General features: G+C 46.1%; 1 protein-coding gene across 1 annotated transcript in view; it reads left to right on the top strand.

The window, feature by feature from the left end:
• ATAD2B (ATPase family AAA domain containing 2B) overlaps positions 1-23,150 on the top strand; it is a 4,508,062-nt gene that overhangs the window by 2,208,682 nt on the left and 2,276,230 nt on the right. Inside the window, exon 17 of the mRNA XM_044063554.1 lies at positions 12,191-12,281. Within this exon, the coding sequence (XP_043919489.1) occupies positions 12,191-12,281 (91 nt within the window). The remainder of the gene's footprint in view (positions 1-12,190; positions 12,282-23,150) is intronic.

The raw sequence follows: 23,150 nt of genomic DNA, 5'->3' as shown, positions 1-23,150 counted from the left end.
AAGGATGCATCTGCAGTCTTTACAAATGGGTTGTCCTGTCGTCAGGCAGCCCTTCGGTCGGCCGGATTCCAAAGTCTGGGTCTGGCTTCGGCTGGTGTCGCACTTCACCCGACGTCATTGCGGCAGTTCTTCGGGTATAAAGGCATCAGCTGACGCCATTTTCCTCAGTCTTTCTTGCCGCGGCGCCAAGCAGAAGCTGTTCGCAAGTGCCGGTCGGTCAGATCCAGAGATTACTACTACCGAATACTACTTCGAAGACTTCTATAAAGCTAAGTACCCCGTTGGGGACTCTTTCTTGCCTCAGCCGATGTCAGAGAAAGTTAATAACTGTTTATCTTGTGGGAAACAAATACCTCATAAAGATTTCCACTCTATTGCATACATTGTTTAGGCCCAGACCACGGCGTAGCAGCTTGTCTAGCCTGTGCTTCTTTTAACCGACGGACGCTTAGACGCCGCGGACTTTGCTGAACAGATTTTCGGCCCGATTTTGCCTACATTATGCCGCCGGATCCTCCGACTACGCAAATAACCAAAAACGCAAAGAAAGGACCGACACTCGTGGTCCGCGGTTTCGCCGAAACCGTTAAGCAAAACCACGAGTGTCTCGGTTTCAGCCGAAACCGAGCAAGCGGTTCTTTCTTCAGCCGATAACCTGCCTTCTACCGAGGCCTCTTCTATCCTGGTATAAACGGCTTCTGAAATCCAACCTTCTGTTGCGATTTCACAGGATTTATCAGACACCATTCCCCTAGATATTTCTACCCCTGCACGTGGAGCTGCTAGGCCTCCTCCAGCTATGTCTATTAAGGCCTTTGCCAGGGCTAAAGCAGCCAAAGCATCAAAACCTGTGCCTGCCAAGCCCCCCTCTCACAGGCCCAGCACCAGCTCCCATATACTTTCTTTGGCAGAGGATCTCATCTCTTTAATTCGTGGAGCCCAGCCTCATCCAGACAGGGCCTCTCTCCCTCCTCCAGAAAAGAGGCCTAGAGCAGAGCCCCCTGAGCCAGTAGCCACAGATGATTCCTCTGATTACTCAGAACATACAGACCCTCCTGAGGCTTCTTATTCTCCTTACGAAGACTCTGATGCTGAGGAATCCATCCCTTCAGCCTCTCCTCCCGAGGAATTTTCCTTTGGGGAAACCTTGCATGCTATGAGGGAACAATTTCAGTGGCAGGGCCAAGATTTCTCAGACTTAAAAAGGCTTAGGACCTTTCTACACTTGCCATATCATAGGCCTTTAGCTATACCTCCAGTTCTATCTGTTGTTGATGATGCATTTAATGATGCTTGCACTGCTCCTGATACTTTACCTCCGGCTCCTGCTAAACCCGATAGGTACTACAGGGTCCCGGACACTCATCACCACCTATATAAGGCCCCTTTTGCAGATCCAGAGACTATCTCCCAGGGCCCTAAAGCTGTAGCAGCTACTTCTAAAACCCTCCCTCTGAAAGGGAATCCAGGTCCTTAGAGAGATGGGGTAAAAAAGTTTACACCTCTGCTACTTTGTCAGCTAGAGCTTTGAACTGCCAATTTCATATGATTCAATATCAAGAGTTTATGCTTGACCAGTTGATTAAAAAAGCTGTCCTCTGAAGAATCTTTTGATAAAAAGTATGTTCAAGAAATGTTACATAACATACAGCAGGTTAGTAACCATTCTTTAAAATGTGGCTATGATGCACTCGAGGCTTCCTTTAGATCAGCCATGACTGGCACAGTTATCAGAAGGCATGCATGGTTGAAAGAACAGGCATTACCAGACCATGTCAAATCTAAGCTTTTGGATGCACCTATGGACAAGGTCAATTTATTTGGTGCCCCCGCACAACAGGTACTAAAAAAGATGGAAGAGAAAGCAAAATCTGTGCAAACAGTAAAAGATTTCTTACTAGTTCAACCTCCAAGGTTTAGCAGGAATTGGCCCTCCAAGAATTGGTCCTTTCCGGACTCCTGTAAGGCACAAAGAGGCAGGAATAGGCGCTCTAGAGGCAGAAACCAATCCAGGGGTGCCTACAGGGGTCGCCAGTGGCAGGGTAACAACCAACGAGGCACGGATACAGCCACCACCACTACAACAACTCAATCACAGTGACTTGGCGGTGCCACCGCCTACCAGGGAACAACTAGAAGCACCCTTAGGCGGAAAGCTAACATTATTTTCAAGAAACTGGCACTGCATTACAAGAGAAAAATGGATTTTGCAGACTATAGACAAAGGTTACAGGTTCCATTTCCATACACTACCAGGAAAGAGAGGAATGCCAAACCTACCACCTTCTCAAAGGGCAGAAGCTCTAAAACAAATATCTCAATTATTAAGAATGCGAGCTGTGGAAAAGGTACCATTTATGGAGCAAGGGAAGGATTTTACTCCAGGCTCTTCCTGGTACCAAGAAAAGAAAACAAATGGAGGCCTATTCTAGACCTGTCCACTTTAAACACATTCCTCATTGTTCCAAAATTCAAAATGCTGACCCTACAGCAGCTTCTTCCCATGCTGGGCAAGGAGTCTTGGCTGGTAACTCTAGATCTCAAGGAGGCATACCTGCACGTCCCCATAAGACCAATTTGCAGAAGATACCTCAGATTTCTTGCAGGATCAGAGCATTATCAATTCTCAGCATTGCCCTTTGGCTTATCTACTGCGCCCAGAGTGTTCACGAAATGCCTGGCATCAGTAATCGCTCATTGTAGACTTCAGGGAATTCAAATCTATCCCTACCTGGACGACTGCCTGATACAAGCGGACAACAAAAACAAACTAACAGAAGACTTACAAAGAGTCATCTACCTGCTACAAGCCCTGGGATATACAGTCAATACAAAAAAGTCAAGGCTGATTCCATCCCAAAGAATAACCTTTCTGGGTGCAGAACTGGACACATCAAAACAAATGGCATTTCTAACTGCAGAAAAGAAAGAGCATCTTCCTCTCTACTTCTTGGCATTAACAAAGCAGAGCCATCTATCTGCAAGAAAAGTGCTACAAGCTCTAGGCTTCATGGCATCCTGCATAATACTGGTCCCTCATGCCAGGCTTCATATGAGAAAGCTACAGTGGTACCTAAAGAATTTGTGGTCTCAGCACAAGCACAGCCTAGAAACCAAAATTCCAATGATCCCATGCCTGAAGCAAGAGTTCTTATGGTGGGCTCAGGCCTGTCAATCGAACACAGGACTGCCCTTCTGCAAAAGTCAACCAAGACAAACCATCACGACAGATGCCTCAGACCTCAGATGGGGGGCACACATGATGGGCAAGTGCATTCAAGGCCTATGGACTCAAGACCAGCTGCATCTGCACATAAATCTAAAAGAAATGATGGCAGTAAAATTGGCAATCCAGGCATTCAGACCTCTTCTCCAAGAAGGCCAGTTGATAAGGACAGACAACACCACAGTTATGTGGTACATCAACAAACAGGGAGGCACACACTCATACCCTCTATGCCGGCTGACACTGGACCTATGGGATGTGGCTCTGAGCTACAACATTCAGTTACAGGCAATTTATGTACCAGGGAAGGAAAACATTCTAGCAGACATATTAAGCAGAACTACAACAAATGCCCACAAATGGATGCTGCATCCGGACATTTTCAAAACCATCACAAGAGAATGGGGATTACCACAAATAGACTTGTTTGCATCCCCATTCAATCATCAGTTGAAGAAATTCTGCACAAGGACTTACCACCCACTTGCTTGGAAGGTGGACTCCCTATCCTTCAGTTGGAAAAGCCTGACAGCATACGCATTCCCACCACTTCCTTTGATGCACAAGGTGCTTCTCAAGATCAAAGAGGAACGTCCGAGGATCATTCTGATAGCCCCAGACTGGCCAAGACAACATTGGTATCCACTCCTGAGGAGCATGTCCCGGGAACAAATATGGACACTGCCCCTGATCCCATTACTGCTGACACAGAACAACTACAACATTCTGCATCCAAACCTAAAAACTCTGCAGCTAACTGCCTGGAACATTACATAACAGCAATTAACCCAAATTTATCCCAAAGGGTTAAAGACATAATCCTGGAGGCTCGTAGACCTTCAACAAGAAAGAATTATGCAGCAAAATGGAAAAGATATCTCATCTGAGTACTGCAAAGGGGCAAGATGTGACACTGGTGAACATAGCCAACATCCTGGAGTACTTGGCGGAGCTCTTCCATACAGGCCTGTCCTATTCCTCCATCAAGATACATGCATCAGCTATTTCAGCAGAATACAGCTTGGATCCTCCTGTCTTCTCGCATCCTCTGCTCAGACAGTTTCTGAGAGGAATTAAAAATGTAAAACCTCCCAGGAAACCTCCATTGCCAGCATGGGACTTGAACTTTGTGCTAGAAAAACTGACTCTACCTCCTTTCGAACCAGCAGCTACAGCAGAATTGCAATACTTATCCTGGAAGACTGCTTTCCTGCTGGCAATAACTTCAGCAGTACAACCCTTCCTGATCTTCCATCAAGATAGTGTCCATGAGAACAAATCCTACATTTATGCCTAAGGTGGTATCCAGAGTCTCTTTAAATCAGGCTATCCACCTTCCTACATTCTTCCCCAATCCACAGAACAGGAGAGAAAAGCTCTTACATACCTTGGATGTACACAGACAATTACGCTACTACCTGGACAGGACAAAAAACAATAGAAAAACTGACCAGCTTCTGGTAGCATATGCAACAGGAAAAGAAGCAAAACCATTTTTTAAACAGACAATCTCCAAATGGATAGGAAATTGCATAAGATTTTGTTACTCCTACCATGGAAAGAAAACTCCAGAGAACATCAGGCCTCACTCCACAAGGGCTACAGCCACTACCACAGCTTTCTTACGAGGAGTGGCTACCAAGGACATTATAGAGGCTGCTACTTGGACCTCCGTGCATACATTTGCCAAGCATTATAACTTACCTCTATACTCTAGATCCCGTGCTGGTTTTGCCACTGCTGTTTTGCAAGGGATCCTGACTACACCATAATCTATTCTCATTTCCTCCTCCCTAGTTTAGCTATGGTATTCTACCCATTTGTAAGACTGCAGATGCATCCTTGAAGGACATAGTACAGTTTTGTACCTACCATAAATGTAGATGTCCGAGAGGAATGCATCTGCAGTCAGGATTACCCACCCTCCTTCCCCTCTGAGGTACTCCTAGGGTACTTACCAATCTTCAGCTAGCTTGGGGGGGGATCTATTATGGTGTATTTGTTTGTATATATGTACATACATGTTTATTTTGTGTGTTTGCTCTCTACTATTTGGAAACTTTGGCATTTATCCAAATTTAGCCATCCAAGAGGGCACCTGGCATCTGGGGCAAGAAACACTGAGGAAAATGGCGTCGGCTGATGCCTTTATACCCGAAGAACTGCCGCAATGACATCGGGTGAAGTGCGACACCAGCCGAAGCCAGACCCAGACTTTGGAATCCGGCCGACCGAAGGGCTGCCTGACGACAGGACAACCCATTTGTAAAGACTGCAGATGCATTCCTCTCGGACATCTACATTTATGGTAGGTACAAAACTGTACTTTCCTCCTCCAACAGCCTTGGCACCTTTGGAGTCGGTGCTGGTGGAGCCGATGGAGGTTCCCGGGTCGGCTCTGACCCTTACTCCTACCCCGGCCTTCGGGTCGGAGTTCGGTACACGGACCTCTTCGGTCGGCCCCGGGGGTGACGCTTCGGGACCGATGTTTTCGGTTCCGAGCCCCTCTCGGGTGCCGGCTGCGGAGTGCTGTCTGCTGTTGTGGCTTTGGGGTCGGACCTTCCCAGGATTCTGGGGTCCGCTTTTAGAGCCATGAGGAGCTTTGGCCAAATCTTCTTTGGCTACCTCCACCGCCTCACCAGCACCTTCCCTAGACACGGAGACTGGGTCCTTTGTAGTCCCCTGTCTCAAGACAGCGGAGCCCTGGGGCCTGAGGTCACCCCATTGGGGTCCCCTTCCTGGAGGTCCCTCTGAAGAGTCTTCGAGGAACCCCCAAGGAAAAGACAGTACAAGAGGAAGCACGCCGACTCCCTGACGAGTCTCTCACCTCGACACCGATCTTGATGATGCGGAAGGGTCCCCAAGTCGCCCTCGGATGATGTCTCCTTTGGACATCTTGGAAGTCCTCAAACAACGAGGCGGCTGGCAGACCAAACCCCCTTCCTCTGACGAATCGGTGTTCCTCAAGGCCTTCGGGGCTCAGCCCTCCACCTCCTGGGTGTCTACGCCCTTTGATGAGCTCCTAGATTTGATCTCTCGAAGGGCGTGGGAACATCCAGACTCTGTGGAACCGGTGCCTGCTCGCCCTAACAAATTTCTGTCAGCACCCCCGGAAAAGGAATTTCTCACCAAGGGCGTGGCTGTAGATGCTATGGTGGTGGCATCTGCTACCCAGCAAGATGTGGCAGAGGCTTCGACGTCCGTCCATCCCCCTAATAAGGAATCTAGGAGCATGGACCGGTACGGGAAGCGCACCCTTACTTCAGCGGCCTTTACCTTAAGGTCTCTGAATTACCTGACTCACTTCACTAGACTTCAGAGGGATCTGATCAAGGAGCTTTCAGATACCCTCTCTGGTAACCTGCCTGAGCAGTTTGCCCAGACGGTTAGCTCTCAGTTGGCTACTCTATCGTCGATATCGAACTCGTCCATGAGGCTCATTTCCTATGCAGCCGAGGGGGCGAGTAGAGCGGCGGGTACGGGTGTTGCTCTACGGAGCCAAGCCTGGCTCCGCCTGTGTCATTTTGCGGAAGCCTTCAAGTCTTCCTTTGCCGATGCTCCCTTTGATGGGTCCTCTTTGTTTGGACCCAAGGTAAAGGACACCTTGACCCGCTGTGAACAGGAGGGTAAGACTTTGACTGCTGTAGGGGCACGGTTTTCCTTTCCCTTTCGGCCTTATCCCAAGGCTAAAAGAGAAGGGAAAATGTGGTTCCGTAAATCTCAGAAGACTTACCCCTCGCAGCAGGACAATCCCCCTTCTAGAGGCAGAGGAGGGGGAAATTTTTCAGGAAGATGCCGTCCCAGAGGCGGCAGAGGCCCCCGCAACACTGGAGACCGCGAGTCCTTTCGTGGCTCTTCAACCTTCCAGCATCCCTGAAGGATTGCCCGACTGCGCAGCTCCGGAGTCAGTCGGGGGTTGTTTTTCGAGGCACCTAAAGGCCTAGGAGAGTATCACTCTGGACCGATGGGTGCTCCGAATCATCGCCGGAGGTTACGTCATCCCTGTTTCGCACCCCCCCCCCCGCCATCCAGGAAAATCCTGGACCCGCCACCCAGTCAACGGGATATTGCAGCCATCGAAATTTCAAAGCTGCTTCAAAAAGGAGTCATCCAACCGGTCCCCGTAGGCCAGACCGGATTAGGGACTTACTCAAAATTCTTTTTGGTGCCAAAAAAGACCGGGGACTTGAGGCCCATTTTGGATCTTAGCAACCTAAATCGATCAGTCAAGAAGTCCAAGTTCCGGATGTTCACCTTACAATCCATTCTCCCGCTACTGGAGAAAGGTGTTTGGATGTGCTCCATAGATCTCAAGGACGCCTATTATCACTTTCTGGTAGATCAGGCGTCCAGGAGACATTTGCGCTTCAGCCTGGGAGACGGTCATTTCCAGTTCTGCGCACTGCTTTTTGGTCTCACCACAGCCCCCAGGGTGTTCACCAAAAGTTTGGCGGTGGTGACTGCTCACCTGAGGAGTCTAGGATTCCAGGTGTTTCCGTATCGAGACGACTGGCTCCTAACTGCCACCTCCAGGCATCTACTATTACAGAACCTAGCAGCCACTATATCTCTAGGCACCTCCCTAGGAATCACCTTCAATTGGGCAAAGTCTGTGTTGCTGCCATCTCAGCGCATACGGTTTATTGGGGTAGAGATAGACTCAAAGCAAATGCGGGTCTATCTTCCTACAGAGAGAATAGAAACATTACAATCTCAAGTCCGAGCATTGCTCTTCAAACGCCGAGCCCCGGCAAGGATGGTCCTACAACTGTTGGGTTCCATGTCGGCTACCGTTCTCCTGGTCCCCTTAGCAAGATTGCACATGAGGATTCTCCAGTGGCTCCTGTCGGTCCAGTGGTCGTATCAGGATCTTCCTTTCAGTCACCACATTATAATCACGGAGGCATGCAAACAGGACCTCCTTTGGTGGCTTCTCTCCTCCAACCTGGATCAGGGGCGACCCTTCGTTCCTCCTCCTCCAGTGGCCACTTTGACTACGGACGCCTCCCAGATGGGATGGGGGGGACATTACCTGGGCAGGTCAGTCCAAGGCAAGTGGCACCCCGACGAGAGTTCCCTACACATCAACATACTGGAAATGAGGGCGGTGCTTCTATCGCTTCAAGCACTACACAGCTACCTCCCCCGGGCATGATTGCCGTTCAGTCCGACAACATGTCAGTAGTCTGGTACCTGAACAAGCAGGGAGGGACCAGGTCCTACCCCCTTTGCAGAGAGGCCATGAAAGTATGGGATTGGGCTATTGCAACCAACCGTTTCTTGGCAGCAACACACATTCCGGGGAGATCCAATGTGATAGCCGACAGACTGAGCAGAACCATTCTCTCCCCACACGAGTGGTCTCTGAACGACAGAGTGGCATCTCAGATCTTCAGAAGATGGGGAACTCCTTGTTGCGACCTCTTTGCAACTCCCCTCAACACGAAATGTCTACAGTTCTTCTCTCTCACCCCGGTTCTGGGGGGGTTTCCCAAGGACGCCCTAGTCCAAACTTGGCCCACCGGCCTACTTGTACGCCTTTCCACCGGTTCCCCTTCTTCCCAGGGTGATCCAGAAAGCGATTCACTTGCAGTGCAAGATGATTTTAGTGGCCCCATATTGGCCTCGTCAAGTCTGGCTGCCATTTCTTCGGAAATACGCACTGGACGGTCCATGGTTCCTGGACCAGGTTCCAGATCTCTTGATCCACCAGTCGGGACAGCTTCATCAGTCCCTTCACTCATTGAGGTTAACAGCTTGGCTCCTCCACTTCCGACCATAGTCAGGAACCAGGTTTTTGACTCGGAAGTCATACATATCTTGTCCTCGGCCCACAAGAATTCGACTAAGAAGATGTATAATAGTAAATGGAAGAGATTCGCCATTTGGGCCCAACTCCGGGGATTAGATCCCATTTCTGCCCCGGTGGCTGATGTTTTGAAATTTTTAGCTTCCTTATTCAATCAAGGTTCTTCGGTCTCTACCATTAAGGTTCAATTAGCAGCTATTTGTAATTTTCATGAAAGTATAGACCCACCTTTGATGAGCAATAAGTTGTGTAAAGCCTTCATGAAAGGTGCTGGGCTGCTACGACCTCCAATTTCTCATCCTGCTCCACCGTGGGATCTTAATTTCGTATTAGGTGCTTTGACCTCTTCCCCCTTCGAACCGGCAGCAACTTGTGACTTGAAATTTCTTTCCTGGAAGACTGCCTTTTTGGTGGCAATTACATCAGCCAGAAGAGTTTCGGAACTTCAAGCCCTGTGTGTCAAACCACCATACCTGGTTTTTCACAAGGATAGAGTATCCCTTAGGCCTAATCCATCCTTTGTTCCCAAAGTCTGTTCTAGTTTTTGTCTTCAACAGTCTTTGGAACTTCCAGTTTTCTTCCCCAACTACTCAGACAGAGCAGAATATATCTTCCACTCATTGGATGTTCACAGGCAATTGCGTTTCTACTTAGGACGCACCAAACACAGAAAACCGATCAGTTGTTTGTGTCCTTTTCAGACAATAAATTGGGCAAAGCCGTCACGAAGGTCACTATTGCCAAGTGGATAAGAGACTGTATCAGTCATATTTATTTTCTTTCTAATAGAGAGCTTACAACCTCTGTGAAAGCTCATTCTACAAGGGCTATGGCTACTTCAACAGCCTTTCATTCCAAGCTTGCCATTAGTGACATTTGTGCTGCGGCTACCTGGTCTTCTCCTTCCACCTTTATTTCTCATTACAAATTGGATGTGGCATCTCGGGGGCGAGCTTCCTTCGGTTCCACAGTTCTCAGGAGTGTTTTCCAGTGAGCCACAAAGGAATCAGGTGCTAGGGACGCTGTCCCATCAGTACAGAATGTAGGCGAGATAGGATCACATAACATCTTTTAGTTATGTACTTACCATAACTTTAGATGTTTGGGATCCATCTCGCCTACATTCCTAATAACCCACCCTCCTTCCCCCTGCCTTGGAGATCAGTAGAGACCGGACAGTTAGAGTTCAACCGTTTCATCTTGAAACTTCTGGCAAAGTTATATCAGCAGTACATGTGTGTGTGCATGTGTGCGGACAAACAAGATCTGGGGAATTAGTGGTGGTGCATCCTGGGATATAGAATAGCTCAGCCAATAACAGACTTCGCTCTATAGTATAGCGTGCCAAGTCAGAGCCGAGGATCGGCTCTGAACCCCATCAGTACAGAATGTAGGCGAGATGGATCCCAAACATCTAAAGTTATGGTAAGTACATAACTAAAAGTTCGTAAGGGTCATTTGCATATATCCCATGTGCCTCTGATACATGAGGTTTGGGAGGTTACTCAGTGGAAGTTCTAGCTTTGCTGGAGTTTTCGTTTTGTTTTTACTGATTGTTTTTTCAGTGACCTTCTCACTTATTGTTTTAGAATGTATGAGGATGTAAATGATTATGTAGCACCATCCCCTCTTTCCCTGACTTTATGTTGCTACCATTTAGTCAAAATTAACTAAACAGGAACAGACCTTAGTCTTTACCTTTTAAAGTCAGGTGGTCTTTAAATATTTAAATAGCAGCAATTAACTCTAAGCAGCCACTATTTTCATTGGGTGGGCATCATAGTTTGGTACACAGGTAGAATGTATAGTCCTTATGCTAATCAACAAAGCATCAGCCACAAGCATTCAGAGTTAACTAATTTAATTATTTACGTGCAGTAAGTTAAGTTAAACCATTTATTTTTCAAGCAGATATGTAGGCAGTACAAGGACTTACACCAGAAGGTAAAAAAAAAACACTTTCAAAAAGGATAGTTAATGGTCAGGAAAGTATATTTAAACTAAAGTTTGACTGCTTTTGGTCGAAGATGCACAGTATCCCGACAGGCTTTAAAGTCCAGAATAAAATATTTAGATCCCTAAAGGCAGTAGCTGTATCCCAAATGTATCTTCCTGCACAAACTGTTAACTTATTTAGAAGTCCCCAAAACAGGTCTTTCTGTGGCTTTAGCTTGAATTTGGATGATGCCTTAGATGTTTTCATGTTGAATGGGGGAAGGTAGGATTCAGTAAATCAAAGTACTGTTAGGGAAATCATCATGTGACCTAGTAAATCAGCCTTTGAGCAGCATACTTTGTAGTACTGCATACATACATATACATAAATTTGCAGTGGAAAAAGAAGCAAGGACTAAACTGCAATGCATGTCACTGTAACAAATGTGGTTTACATTCCATTTCACACATTATTTTAAGTGTTATGCGTTACCGAAAAGGTATATGTAATGTAACAGTTTACGTGTTCTCTGTGAAAGTAGAGTTTGGACACACTTTTGTTAATTTGATGATGTCAAAATAGCAATTTTTATGCACTTCTCTTCTGAAAAATAGTCAGCTTTTCCTTAGCATATTAGTCTTTATCACAGTGCAAAAGTAATAGTTTACATTGCAAAAAAAAAAAAAAAACTGTCCTGTGACATCAGGTAATGAAAATGAAGTGTCCTGCAACTCAGTTAATACTTGTTGGCGAGTGTGTTTTTTGATTTAATGAAGATTTTTCATAGTATTAGGACTTTCTGTTCAGCACCATAGTTTATAGGGAGTAAAGTGATACATGTTTAGTTTAGTTTCTTTCACTTCATATTACGATTGTTTGGTATGTTCCCTATCTGAACAACTTTGCTAGTCTGCTCCTTGATTTTTACATCTGATTCTGTGGTCCCTGAATAGTAGTAGCTGACGCATCATTGCCAGCATGCAGGCTATAAAGAAATGGTGATTGTGATGTTTTGTCTTTTGTGTTGCTTTCTACAGTGTTTTTGATGAATTTTGAACTAATATGTCAGCATTATCAGGATGTGTTTATTTCATATGCAATGCTCATTTTTTTCATATGCAAGTAACGTTCTGGCATAACATTTCTAAAAATTTTCTTATGATTGGCTGTATTTAGTACATTTTTCAGTGAAGTCAAGCTCTTTTTCTGAATATTTTAGGCGAGAAAGCACATTTTACAAATTCATACCAGGGATTGGAACCCGAAGCTGTCTGGTGCTTTCGTAGAAGAACTTGCTGAAAAATGTGTAGGTGAGTTGCAGTATAAACAATGGAACTGTTTTCTTCATAATTACTTTTTTTGCGAAGGAAATTTATAGATTCACATCTGCAGTGTATCTTAAGTACTGATCTGATGTTAATCTTCTTTCCATTCATCACTGATGGGTTCGGTTCCGAGTCTTCGGAACCACGTCAGCTTTTTTACCAAGCTCGCTCCAGCCAAAAAACTCTTGAGTGAAGTCTCTACCCAGAATGCCCTTCTTCCTGTTACCTCAGATCTCGTTTGCTGTAAAGCTGCGTTTCAGCTGAGCTCTCAGCTAAGTGAAACTTTTTTGATATTTGTGTGAAAAATTGTGAAAATCTTCATATTTTATTAAGCAATTAAGTTTTACTAGTGTCTTTTCTTCTGTTTAACCTTGTTTTTTCTTCTCTATCCTTAGTTACCGTTGGTACACTTTAAAGTACCATTGTTGGTATGGACTTCCTCCCTTAACCTTGTGGTATTTTTTCAATACCATAGTTGATATTGTTTAACCTATTAGCTGGCTTTTATTCAGGTGTTTCCTTTCTTTTCTGTATCATACCACTGTATTGTTATATTTGTGACTTTTTTTGAACAGAGTTTACTTTGATTATAGTTGGATTATACGGTTGGCCTGTGGTGTTTTTTTCTCTATCAAGATGTCTGAGAAGAAGGGTACTTCAGATTTTAAGCATTGTACTTTATGTAAGGACAAGTTACCTAACCGTGATTCTCATGATGACTGTGTATACTGTTTGGGAGTGTCCCACTTTTCGGTCCAACCTACATGTGACATTTGTCAGAGTTTCAGTCAATGCACTCTTAATGAGCGCAAAAATAAACTCATTCTGAAAAGGTTGCTCAGGTCTCCGTTCTCAGAGGTCTCAACCCCTCCTTCTAAGAACAAAAAGAGATCCCACTCTGTTCCTTCTTCACCATCAGGTGATCAGAGCAAGCCTGGGAAATCAAAGGTCCCAATGTTATCTTCAAAGCATAAATCAGCCTCCTCGGCACAGTCTTATTTGGCTCTGACCATCTCAAAACCATTGATACTGGCGCCTGTTGTGGCATTGGTCCTGCCTCCGGCACCTATCATAGACCTTACTACGCCTATTTCGACTTCCGCACTTGTGACCACTTCAGCTCAGGGCACACCTTCAACTACGGCATTAGTTTCAGCTCAGAGTGCCACTTTAGCACAGAGCATTGTACCGACCTCACTGGATTTGACCCCTTTACTTCTGGTCTCGAAACTAGATACTTCGGTGCTGGCAAACCTTGCACCACTGACCCGATACTCCCCTCTATAGATCCATTTCTGAGCCAAGTGTATAGCTCCTTCATCGAATGTCCTGACTCCCTGTCCGGAGTATCCACTAGATCCACCAGGAGCCTTTCTGAACTTGACATGGTGCGTCTTGTAGACCAACTGTTAGCCAGAGGGATTCCCCTCACTTTCTAAGACCCATCCACCCGCAAGACTTGGGATGCCTTATCCATGGATTCCATCTTGCACTCCTCCTTCGACCATCTTGGTTCCGAAGCCTACTGCTCCGACATCTTTCTTGGAACCCATCACCTCTGCACCTACAGTGCATCTCACACCAGCTGCGAGTTTGTCCCTTTGGTCTTCGGTTCCCGCTGAACTGCTCCTCCTTCAATCTGGGGGTTGGGGGATGGGCACGTCAATCCCAGGTACGGAGCCACCTCTCTCCTCTGATGTTCTTCGTGTTTCACTGTTGCAGTCATTACATTTGGGTTATCTACTTGCAGGTAGCCCTCAGCCGGCCTGATTATCTAAGTCTTGGGTCCTGCGTCGGTTGCTGTCTCATCTTCCATGGCGTCAGGTAGTCAGGGTTATAAAGCATGCAGCCGATGTCATTACATCAGTCTTTCTTGCCGTGTGGTACCCGAAGCAGGAGCAGTTCGCAAGTGCCGGTCAGCCAACTCCAGAAATTTTTGTTTTCGAGTTTCAGAACCGAAGTCTTAAAAAAAGCACCCCATTGGGGATCCTTTTTCTTGCTCTAAACCGATGTCAGTAAAAGTTAACAATTGTATTTCTTGTGGAAAGCAAATACCTCATAAAGATTTTCATTCATACTGCATTCCTTGTTTAGGCCCAGACCACGACGTCCCTCGCTGTCGATTTTGTGCCTTATTCAATCCTCGAACTATTCGTCGTCTGTTCATTTTTGCATCACACTACTTCGGTACTCAGTTTAATTATCCAGAAATGGCTTCGGTAAGCCATCCGACTACCGACATTTTGAAAAAACGCAAAGACAGAGACAGACTGCATAGGTCCAAAGCTGCCGATGACGCTTCTGTTAAGCTAGTCACCAGGTTGCTGGTACTCAGTGAGGCGCTTTCGCAGCCCCTGCTACCTCAGATTCGCAGGCCTGTACTGAGACCCATTAGGAGTCTGGTATGCCACGAGATGCTTCTTTGACTATGGAACTTGCGGATGTCTCTACCTTGGATGGGTCCGGAGCCACTTTGCAGGCACCGGCTTCTGAGGGTGTATTCAGGAATACTGACTTGCTTATCAAACCAACGCCATCTTCTTCAAGGCCTAAAACTCGATCCATGCCTAGAAAACTGATGTCCAAACTGCATGGTCAGGCCCATATGCCTAAGAAACAAATGATAAGAATGGCTGAAGACCTTATTACTCTAATTAGGGGAAGCCAGCCTTCTCCCTCTAAGAGACCTAGAACTGATTTTTCTTCTGATCAGGATTCTGAAATTTCTGTTTATTCTGATGGCTAGGATTTGCCCTTATCTACCTATGAGGATTCTGATGCAGAGGACCCTCTGCTTCCCCTCCAAGATTTTTCTTTTGGTGAAACTTTGCACACTCTTAGGGAGCAGTTCTGCTGGGAAAGCTAGGATTACTCTGACTCCAGAAAGAGGCTTAGGGAATTCTTACTCCTACCTCAACACAGGCCTTTAGCTAACCCTCTTGTACTGGACATTGTAGATGATGTCTTCTTGGAATCTAGCCTGGCCCCAGACACACTACCTCCGGCTCCCAGGAAACCTGACCGGTATTACAGAGTACCTGACTCTCACAAGTTCCTCTTTAAGAATCCCACTGCGGACTCAGAGACCACCAAAGGCATTAAGGCTACTACTGCCAAAATCCCTACTCCCTCTGCTAGAGATTCCAGGGCCCTGGGCAGATGGGGTAAGAAAGTATACACTTCAGCTACTTTGGCCATTAGGGCCTTAAACTGCCAGTTTCATGTGTTAAAGTATCAGCAGCATATTATTGGATTACTTAAACATAAAATGATGATTCCTGACCATGCTGAAAATAAAGAATTACAGGATTTAATGCATTCTGCTGAACAAGTTGGTAAACATACTTTGCAATGTGGTTTTGACTCCTTAGAGGCATCTTGCAGGGCTAGTGTCACTGGGTCTGTTCTTAGAAGGCATGCTTGGCTTAAGGAGCAAACATTGCCAGATCATGTTAAAGCTAAATTACTGGATGTTCCTTTAAACCAAGACCACCTGTTTGGCAACATAGCAGAAGTAGTACTTAAAAGGATGGAGGAAAAAGCTAAATCTATGCAAACTGTTAAAGATTTCCTGCAAGTACAACCTCCCAGATTTAGTAGGCATTGGCCTTCTAAGAATTGGTCCTTTCCTGTCTCCTCCAGGCCTTTTCAGTCCAAACCCAGGGACAGAAGACCACCTAGGCTACAGTCTCAAAGTACTCACAGGCCTAAGCAGTGGGGGGCTTCCACTTCCAAAGCTGGAAGTAGTAAAACACCCTTCTATGGTAAACTGTCACAATGACTTAACCTTAAACCTTCCAAGCCCTGCTCAACTGACTGCTTCTTTAGGAGGAAAGATCGCCCTGCATGCAAAAAACTGGGAACTCATTACCCAAGACAAATGAGTTTTAAATATAATTTCCCAAGGTTACAGATTCCACTTCCACACCTTGTCATCCCTAAACGGTTGGCCAGATCTACCCCCAAATCAGTGGGCAGAGGCTCTAAAAATGATGTCCTTCATGGATGCATCTGCAGTCATAACAACTGGGTTGTCCTGTCGTCAGGCAGCCCTTCGGTCGGCCGGATTCCAAAGTCCGGGTCCGGCTTCGGCTGATGTCGCACTTCACCCGACGTCATCTCTGCTGGTCTTGGGGTATAAAGGCATCAGCCGACGCCATTTTCTTCAGTCTTTCTTGCCGCGTGGCGCCCGAAGCAGAAGCTGTTCGCAAGTGCCGGTCGGTCAGATCCAGAGATTACTACTACCGAATACTCCTTCGAAGACTTCTAAAAGCTAAGTACCCGCTGGGGACTCTTTCTTGCCTCAGCCGATGTCAGAAAAAGTCAATAACTGTTTAACTTGTGGGAAACAAATACCTCATAAAGATTTCCACTCTTACTGTTTGCCTTGTTTAGGCCCAGACCACGACGTAGCAGCCTGTTCGCCTGTGCTTCTTTCAACCGAAACGCTTAGACGCCGGTCGGAGTTTGCTGAACAGTTTTTCGCTCTGAATTTGCGTACATTATGCCGTCGGATCCTCCGACTACCCAAATTATTAAAAACGCAAAGAAAAAGACCGACACTCGCGGTCCGCGTTTTGGCCGAAACCATGGTTAAGCAAACATGAGTGTCTCTGTTTCGCTGAAACCGAGAAAACTGATCAGAGTACAGCCGAATCAATGACTACTACTGAGGTTCCGGTTACCTTACTTGAATCGGTCTCAGAAATTTTACCTACTACAGTGGTTACTAGTGACTTATCAGACACCATCCCTTTGGATGTCTCTACCCCAGCACGTGGTGCTGCTAGGCCTCCTGCAGCCATGTCTATTAAGGCCTTCGCCAGGGCTAAAGCAGCCAAATCTACTAAGTCAGTGCCTGCTAAACCCCCCTCAACCAGCCCCACTTCTAGTTCACAAATCCTTACTCTGGCAGCAGATTTAATATCCTTAATTAGGGATCTCAACCTCACCCAGACAGGGCCTCTCAGCCCCAGAAAGAGACCTAGAGCAGAGCCCCTCGAGCCTGTGTCCTCTGATGATTCTATGAAGACTCAGATATTACAGACCAGCCAGAGGCTCCTTTCTCCAATTTTGAGGACTCAGATGCTGAAGAATCCATTCCAGCTGCTTCCCTACCAGAAGAATTCTCCTTTGGGGAAACCTTACATGCCATGAGAGAACATTTCCAATGGCAGGAACAGGATTTTTCAGACTCCAGAAAAAGACTTAGGACTTTTCTGCACCTACCACAACACAGGCCCTTAGCTATACCTCCTGTCCTCTCTGTTGTGGACGATGCATTTAATGATGTTTGCACTGCACCAGATTCTTTACCTCCAGCACCTGCCAAACCAGATAGATTTTACAGGGTGCCAGACACTCATCATCACCTATACAAGGCCCCTCTTGCAGATCCTGAAACTATATCCCAGGGCCCTAAGGCAGTAGCCTCAACCACAGCAAAAAACCCTATTCCTTCTGAAAGGGAAGCCAGGTCTTTAGACAGATGGGGCAAAAGGGTTTACACCTCTGCTACTCTCTCAGCTAGAGCTTTAAACTGTCAGTTTCACATGATACAATACCAAGAGTTTATGCTTGATCAGTTAACTAAAAAGTTATCCTCTGATGACTCTATAGATAAGAAAAATCTATTAGAAATGGTAAATAACATACAACAGGTTAGTAACCATTCCTTAAAATGTGGCTATGATGCACTGGAGGCTTCATTTAGATCAGCCATGACTGGCACAGTGATAAGAAGACATGCATGGCTGAAGGAACAAGTTTTACCGGATCATGTTAAAGCTAAGTTATTAGATGCTCCTATGGATAAGACCAGTTTGTTTGGTACACCTGCCCAGCAGGTAATGAAGAAAATGGAAGAAAAGGCAAAATCTGTACAAACGGTTAAAGATTTCTTGCAGGTTCAGCCCCCAAGGTTTAGCAGGAACTGGCCTGCCAAAATTTGGTCCTTTCCTGACTCCACAAGATCCCAAAGGGGCAGGAATAGACGTTCCAGAGGCAGAAATCAATCCAGAGGGGGTGCCTACAGAGGACGACAGTGGCAAGGTAATAACAGAACCACAGGCACAGCCACTACCACTACAACAGGGCAATCACAGTGACTTGATTCTAACTCCGCCTACCAGGGAACAAATAGCAGCACCCTTAGGCGGAAAATTAACCTTATTTTCAAAGAACTGGCACTATATCACAAAAGACAAGTGGATTTTGCAAACCATAGACCAAGGTTACCGTTTCCACTTCCACACTATACCAGTCAAAGAGGAATGCCAAACCTACCTCCAAATCAAAAAACAGAAGCTCTACAGCAGATAATGCAATTAACAAAGATGAGAGCTGTGGAAAGAGCACCAATAACAGAACAAGGCAAAGGATTCTACTCCAGACTATTCCTAATTCCAAGAAAGGAAAAAAGTTGGAGACCTATTCTCGATCTGTCCACCTTAAACACATACATCATTGTCCCAAAATTCAAGATGCTGACCCTACAGCAACTTCTTCCCATGCTGGGCAAGGAGTGTTGGCTGGTAACTGTAGATCTCAAGGAGGCATACCTGCACGTCCCCATTCGACCAATTTGCAGAAGATACCTCAGATTTCTTGCAGGATCAGAGCACTATCAATTCTCAGCATTGCCCTTTGGCTTATCTACTGCACCCAGAGTATTCACAAAATGCCTGGCATCAGTAATCGCCCACTGCAGACTACAGGGAATCCAAATTTATCCATACCTGGACGACTGCCTGCTACAAGGGACAACAAAAGCAAGCTGACAACAGATTTACAAAGGGTCATTTACTTGCTACAAGCACTGGGATACACAGTCAATTTGCAAAAATCAAGGCTGATTCCATCCCAAACAAGGACATTCTTGGGCGGAATTGGACACAGTAAAACAAATGGCATTCCTAACTGCAGAAAAACAAAAGATCTCCTCTTTACTTCTTGGCACTAACAAACCACAGCAAGCTAACAGCAAGAAAAGTTCTGCAGGCCTTGGGCTTCATGGCATCATGCATAATCTTGGTTCCACATGCCAGACTGCATATGAGAAAACTACAGTGGTACCTAAAGATTTTATGGTCCCAACACAGGCACAGCCTAGAAACAGAAATTCCACTAATTCCATGCCTAAAACAGGAGTTCCTATGGTGGGCTCAAGCATGCCAGTCAAACCCAGGCTTACCCTTTCACAAATATCAAGCAAGCCAAACCATCACAACAGACGCCTCAGACCTAGGATGGGGGCTCACATGCTGGACAAATGCGTGCAAGGATTGTGGACGCAGGACCAACTTCACCTGCACATCAACCTAAAAGAAATGCTGGCAGTAAAACTGGAAATCCAAAATTCAGACCATTCCTCAAAGAAGGCCATTTGATGATAAGGACAGACAACACCACAGTCTTGTGGTACATCAACAAACAGGGAGGCACTCATTCATACCCCTATGCAGAATGACTTTGGACCTTTGGAACCTGGAACTCAGCTACAACATCCAGTTACAGGCAATGTTTGTACCGGGAAAGGAGAACACTCTAGCAGACATGTTAAGCAGAACCACCTCGGATGCTCACGAATGGATGCTACACCCGGACATCTTCAAGACCATCGCAAAGAAATGGGGAATGCCACAGATAGATCTATTCGCTTCCCCTCTCAACCACCAGCTCAAAAAATTCTGCACAAGGACATTCCATCCACTTGCATCGAAAGTGGATTCGCTCTCCTTCAGCTGGAAAGGCCTGACAGCATATGCATTCCCACCTCTGTGCTTGAAACACAATGTATTACTAAAAATCAAGGAGGAACGCCCAAGGATAATCCTGATAGCTCCAAACTGGCCAAGACAACACTGGTACCCATTGCTGAGGAGCATGTCTCGGGACAAAATGTGGTCAATACCCTGATGCCTTTGATGTTAACTCAGAACAACTACAGCATCATGCATCCAAACCTAAAACGTTGCAGCTGACTGCATGGCACATCACATAGCAGCAACTATTCCAGATCTCTCCCAAAGGGTTAAAGACATTATCCTTGAAGCCCACAGACCTTCAACAAGAAGGAACTATGCAGGGAAATGGAAAAGGTTTGTCATTTGGAGTGCTGAAAGAGGGAAGGATGTGTTGAATATAGATATGGCTAACATTCTGGAGTACTTGGCAGAGCTTCTACATACAGGCCTGTCCTATTCCTCCATCAAGATACATGCATCAGCTATTTCAGCAGAATACAGCTTTGATCCACCTATCTTCTCACATCCTCTACTCAGGCAGTTCCTCAGAGGGATCAAGAATGTAAAACCTCCTAGGAAACCACCACTGCCAGCTTGGGATTTGAACTTTGTGCTAGAAAAGTTGACACTCGCACCTTTGAACCAGCAGCAACAGCAGACCTACAGCATCTTTCATGGAAAACTGCTTTCCTACTGGCAATAACCTCAGCAAGGAGGGTTTCTGAACTTCAGGCCCTAATGGCAGTACAACCCTTCCTAATCTTCCACCAAGACAGAGTGTCCATGAGGACTAATCCTACATTTATGCCTAAGGTGGTATCCAGAGTGTCCCTAAACCAGGCAATCCACCTACCTACCTTCTTCCCCAACCCACAAAACAGAGGGAAAGAATGCTGCATACCTTGGATGTACACAGACAGCTACGCTACTACCTGGACAGAACAAAAAGTAACAGAAAACTGACCAGCTTTTGTAGCCTATGCAACAGGAAGGGAAGGAAAAGCAATTTCCAAACAGACAATCTCCAAATGGATAGGAAATTGCATACAATTCTGTTACTCCTTCCATGGAAAACCAATTCCACAGAACATACGACCTCATTCTACAAGAGCAACAGCCACTACCACAGCCTTCTTACGAGGAGTGGCAACCAAGGACATTATTGAGGCGGCTACTTGGACCTCCGTGCATACATTTGCCAAGCATTATAATTTACCTCTGTATTCCAGATCCCGAGCAGGGTTTGCCACTGCTGTACTGCAAGGGATCCTAACCACACCATAATCTATTCTTCCTCCTCCCTAGTTGGCTATGGTATTCTACCCAGTTGTTATGACTGCAGATGCATCCATGAAGGACATAGTACAGTTTTGTACCTACCATAAATGTAGATGTCCGAACTGGATAGCATCTGCAGTCAGGATTACCCTCCCTCCTTCCCCTCTGTGGTACTCCTAGGGTATTTACCCTCCTAATAGCTAGCTGGTGGGGGGGAGTCTCTTATGGTGTATTTGTTTGTATATATGTACATACATGCTTATGTTTTGTGTTTGCCTTCTATCCTTTGGGAAACATTGGCATTTTTACCCAAAATTTAGCCTTCCAAGAGGGCAACTGGCATCTGGGGCAAGAAACACTGAAGAAAATGGCGTCGGCTGATGCCTTTATACCCCAAGACCAGCAGAGATGACGTCGGGTGAAGTGCGACATCAGCCGAAGCCGGACCCGGACTTTGGAATCCGGCCGACCGAAGGGCTGCCTGACGACAGGACAACCCAGTTGTTATGACTGCAGATGCTATCCAGTTCGGACATCTACATTTATGGTAGGTACAAAACTGTACTTTTCTCTCTCTTCTAAGTATCAGGGCTATTCATCCTGTCCCAGAAGAAGAATGGGGACAAGGTTTTTACTCAAGACTTTTCCTGGTACCCAGAAAAGACAACTCCTGGCGTCCTATCCTGGACCTGTCTATTCTAAACACCTTTTTGGTAATCCCAAAAGTCAAAATGCTAACTCTTCATCAGCTCCTTCCCATGCTAGGCAAAATTCCTGGTTGGCAACATTGGACTTAAAGGAAGCTTACCTGCACATCCCAGTAGGGGAATCTTGCAGAAAATACCTACACTTCAGAGCAGGCTACATGCACTATCAGATGTTCTTCGTGTTTCACTGGTGTTCTTCGTGTTTCACTGTTGCAGTCATTACATTTGGGTTATCCTGCTAGCAGGCTACCCTCAGTCGGCCTGAATTCCAAAGTCTAGATCTGGCGTCGTTTGCTGTCGCCTCCTCCCTGACATCAGTGCGCCAGGGGTATAAAAGATGCAGCCGATGCCATTTTCTTCTGTCTTTCTTGCCGCGCGGTGCCCGAAGCAAAAGCAGTTCGCAAGTGCAGGTCGGCCGATTCCTGAGATTTTCATTTTCGAATTTCAGATCCGAAGTCTTCACTAAAAGCTAAGTACCCCGGTTTGGGAAACTTTTTTTCTTGCTCCAGATCGATGTCAGAAAAAGTTAATAATTGTATTTCTTGGGGGAAGCAAATACCTCATAAGGACTTTCATTCTTACTGTATTCCTTGCCTAGGCCCTGACCATGACGTTGCTAGTTGTCGTTTTTGTGCTAGATTTAACCAACGTACTATTAAGCATCGGTACGATTTTGCATTTCACTATTTTGGCAGACGATTTAACTATATAATGTCGTCGGATAGTCATCCGACTACTGGAATTCACAAGAAACGCAAGGAAAAGGACAGGCATCCGAGGTACAAAACCGACGACGAGGCTTCTAACCCAGTTGCCGGTTCTCAGTGAGGTGCCTTTGCAGCCCCTGACGACCGCTACTTTAGACTCGCAGGCCGCTACCGACACCCACGTGGAGTCAACCAGGCCGCTGGAAGCTCAAGGTATTGGACCTTCGGAAACTATTCCCTCAGATGGGTCTGGAGCCGCTGAGCAGGCATCGGCTTCTGAGGGTGTTTTCAGACCTACTCAGTTATATGTTAAAACGACTTCAGCTTCAAAGGCAAAGACTAAGGCACGTTTAAAGACAAAGAAACAAGTACAACAGCCTCATGGACAGGCCTCCATGCCTAAAAAACAGATGCTCA

Source organism: Protopterus annectens, chromosome 2.part1 (assembly GCF_019279795.1).
Source record: "Protopterus annectens isolate FY-2018-M chromosome 2.part1, PAN1.0, whole genome shotgun sequence".
In the NCBI taxonomy this organism is placed as follows: Eukaryota; Metazoa; Chordata; order Ceratodontiformes; family Protopteridae; genus Protopterus; species Protopterus annectens.
The sequence above is the reverse complement of the archived record's forward strand: the minus strand, read 5'-3'. Positions and strand labels throughout refer to the sequence as shown.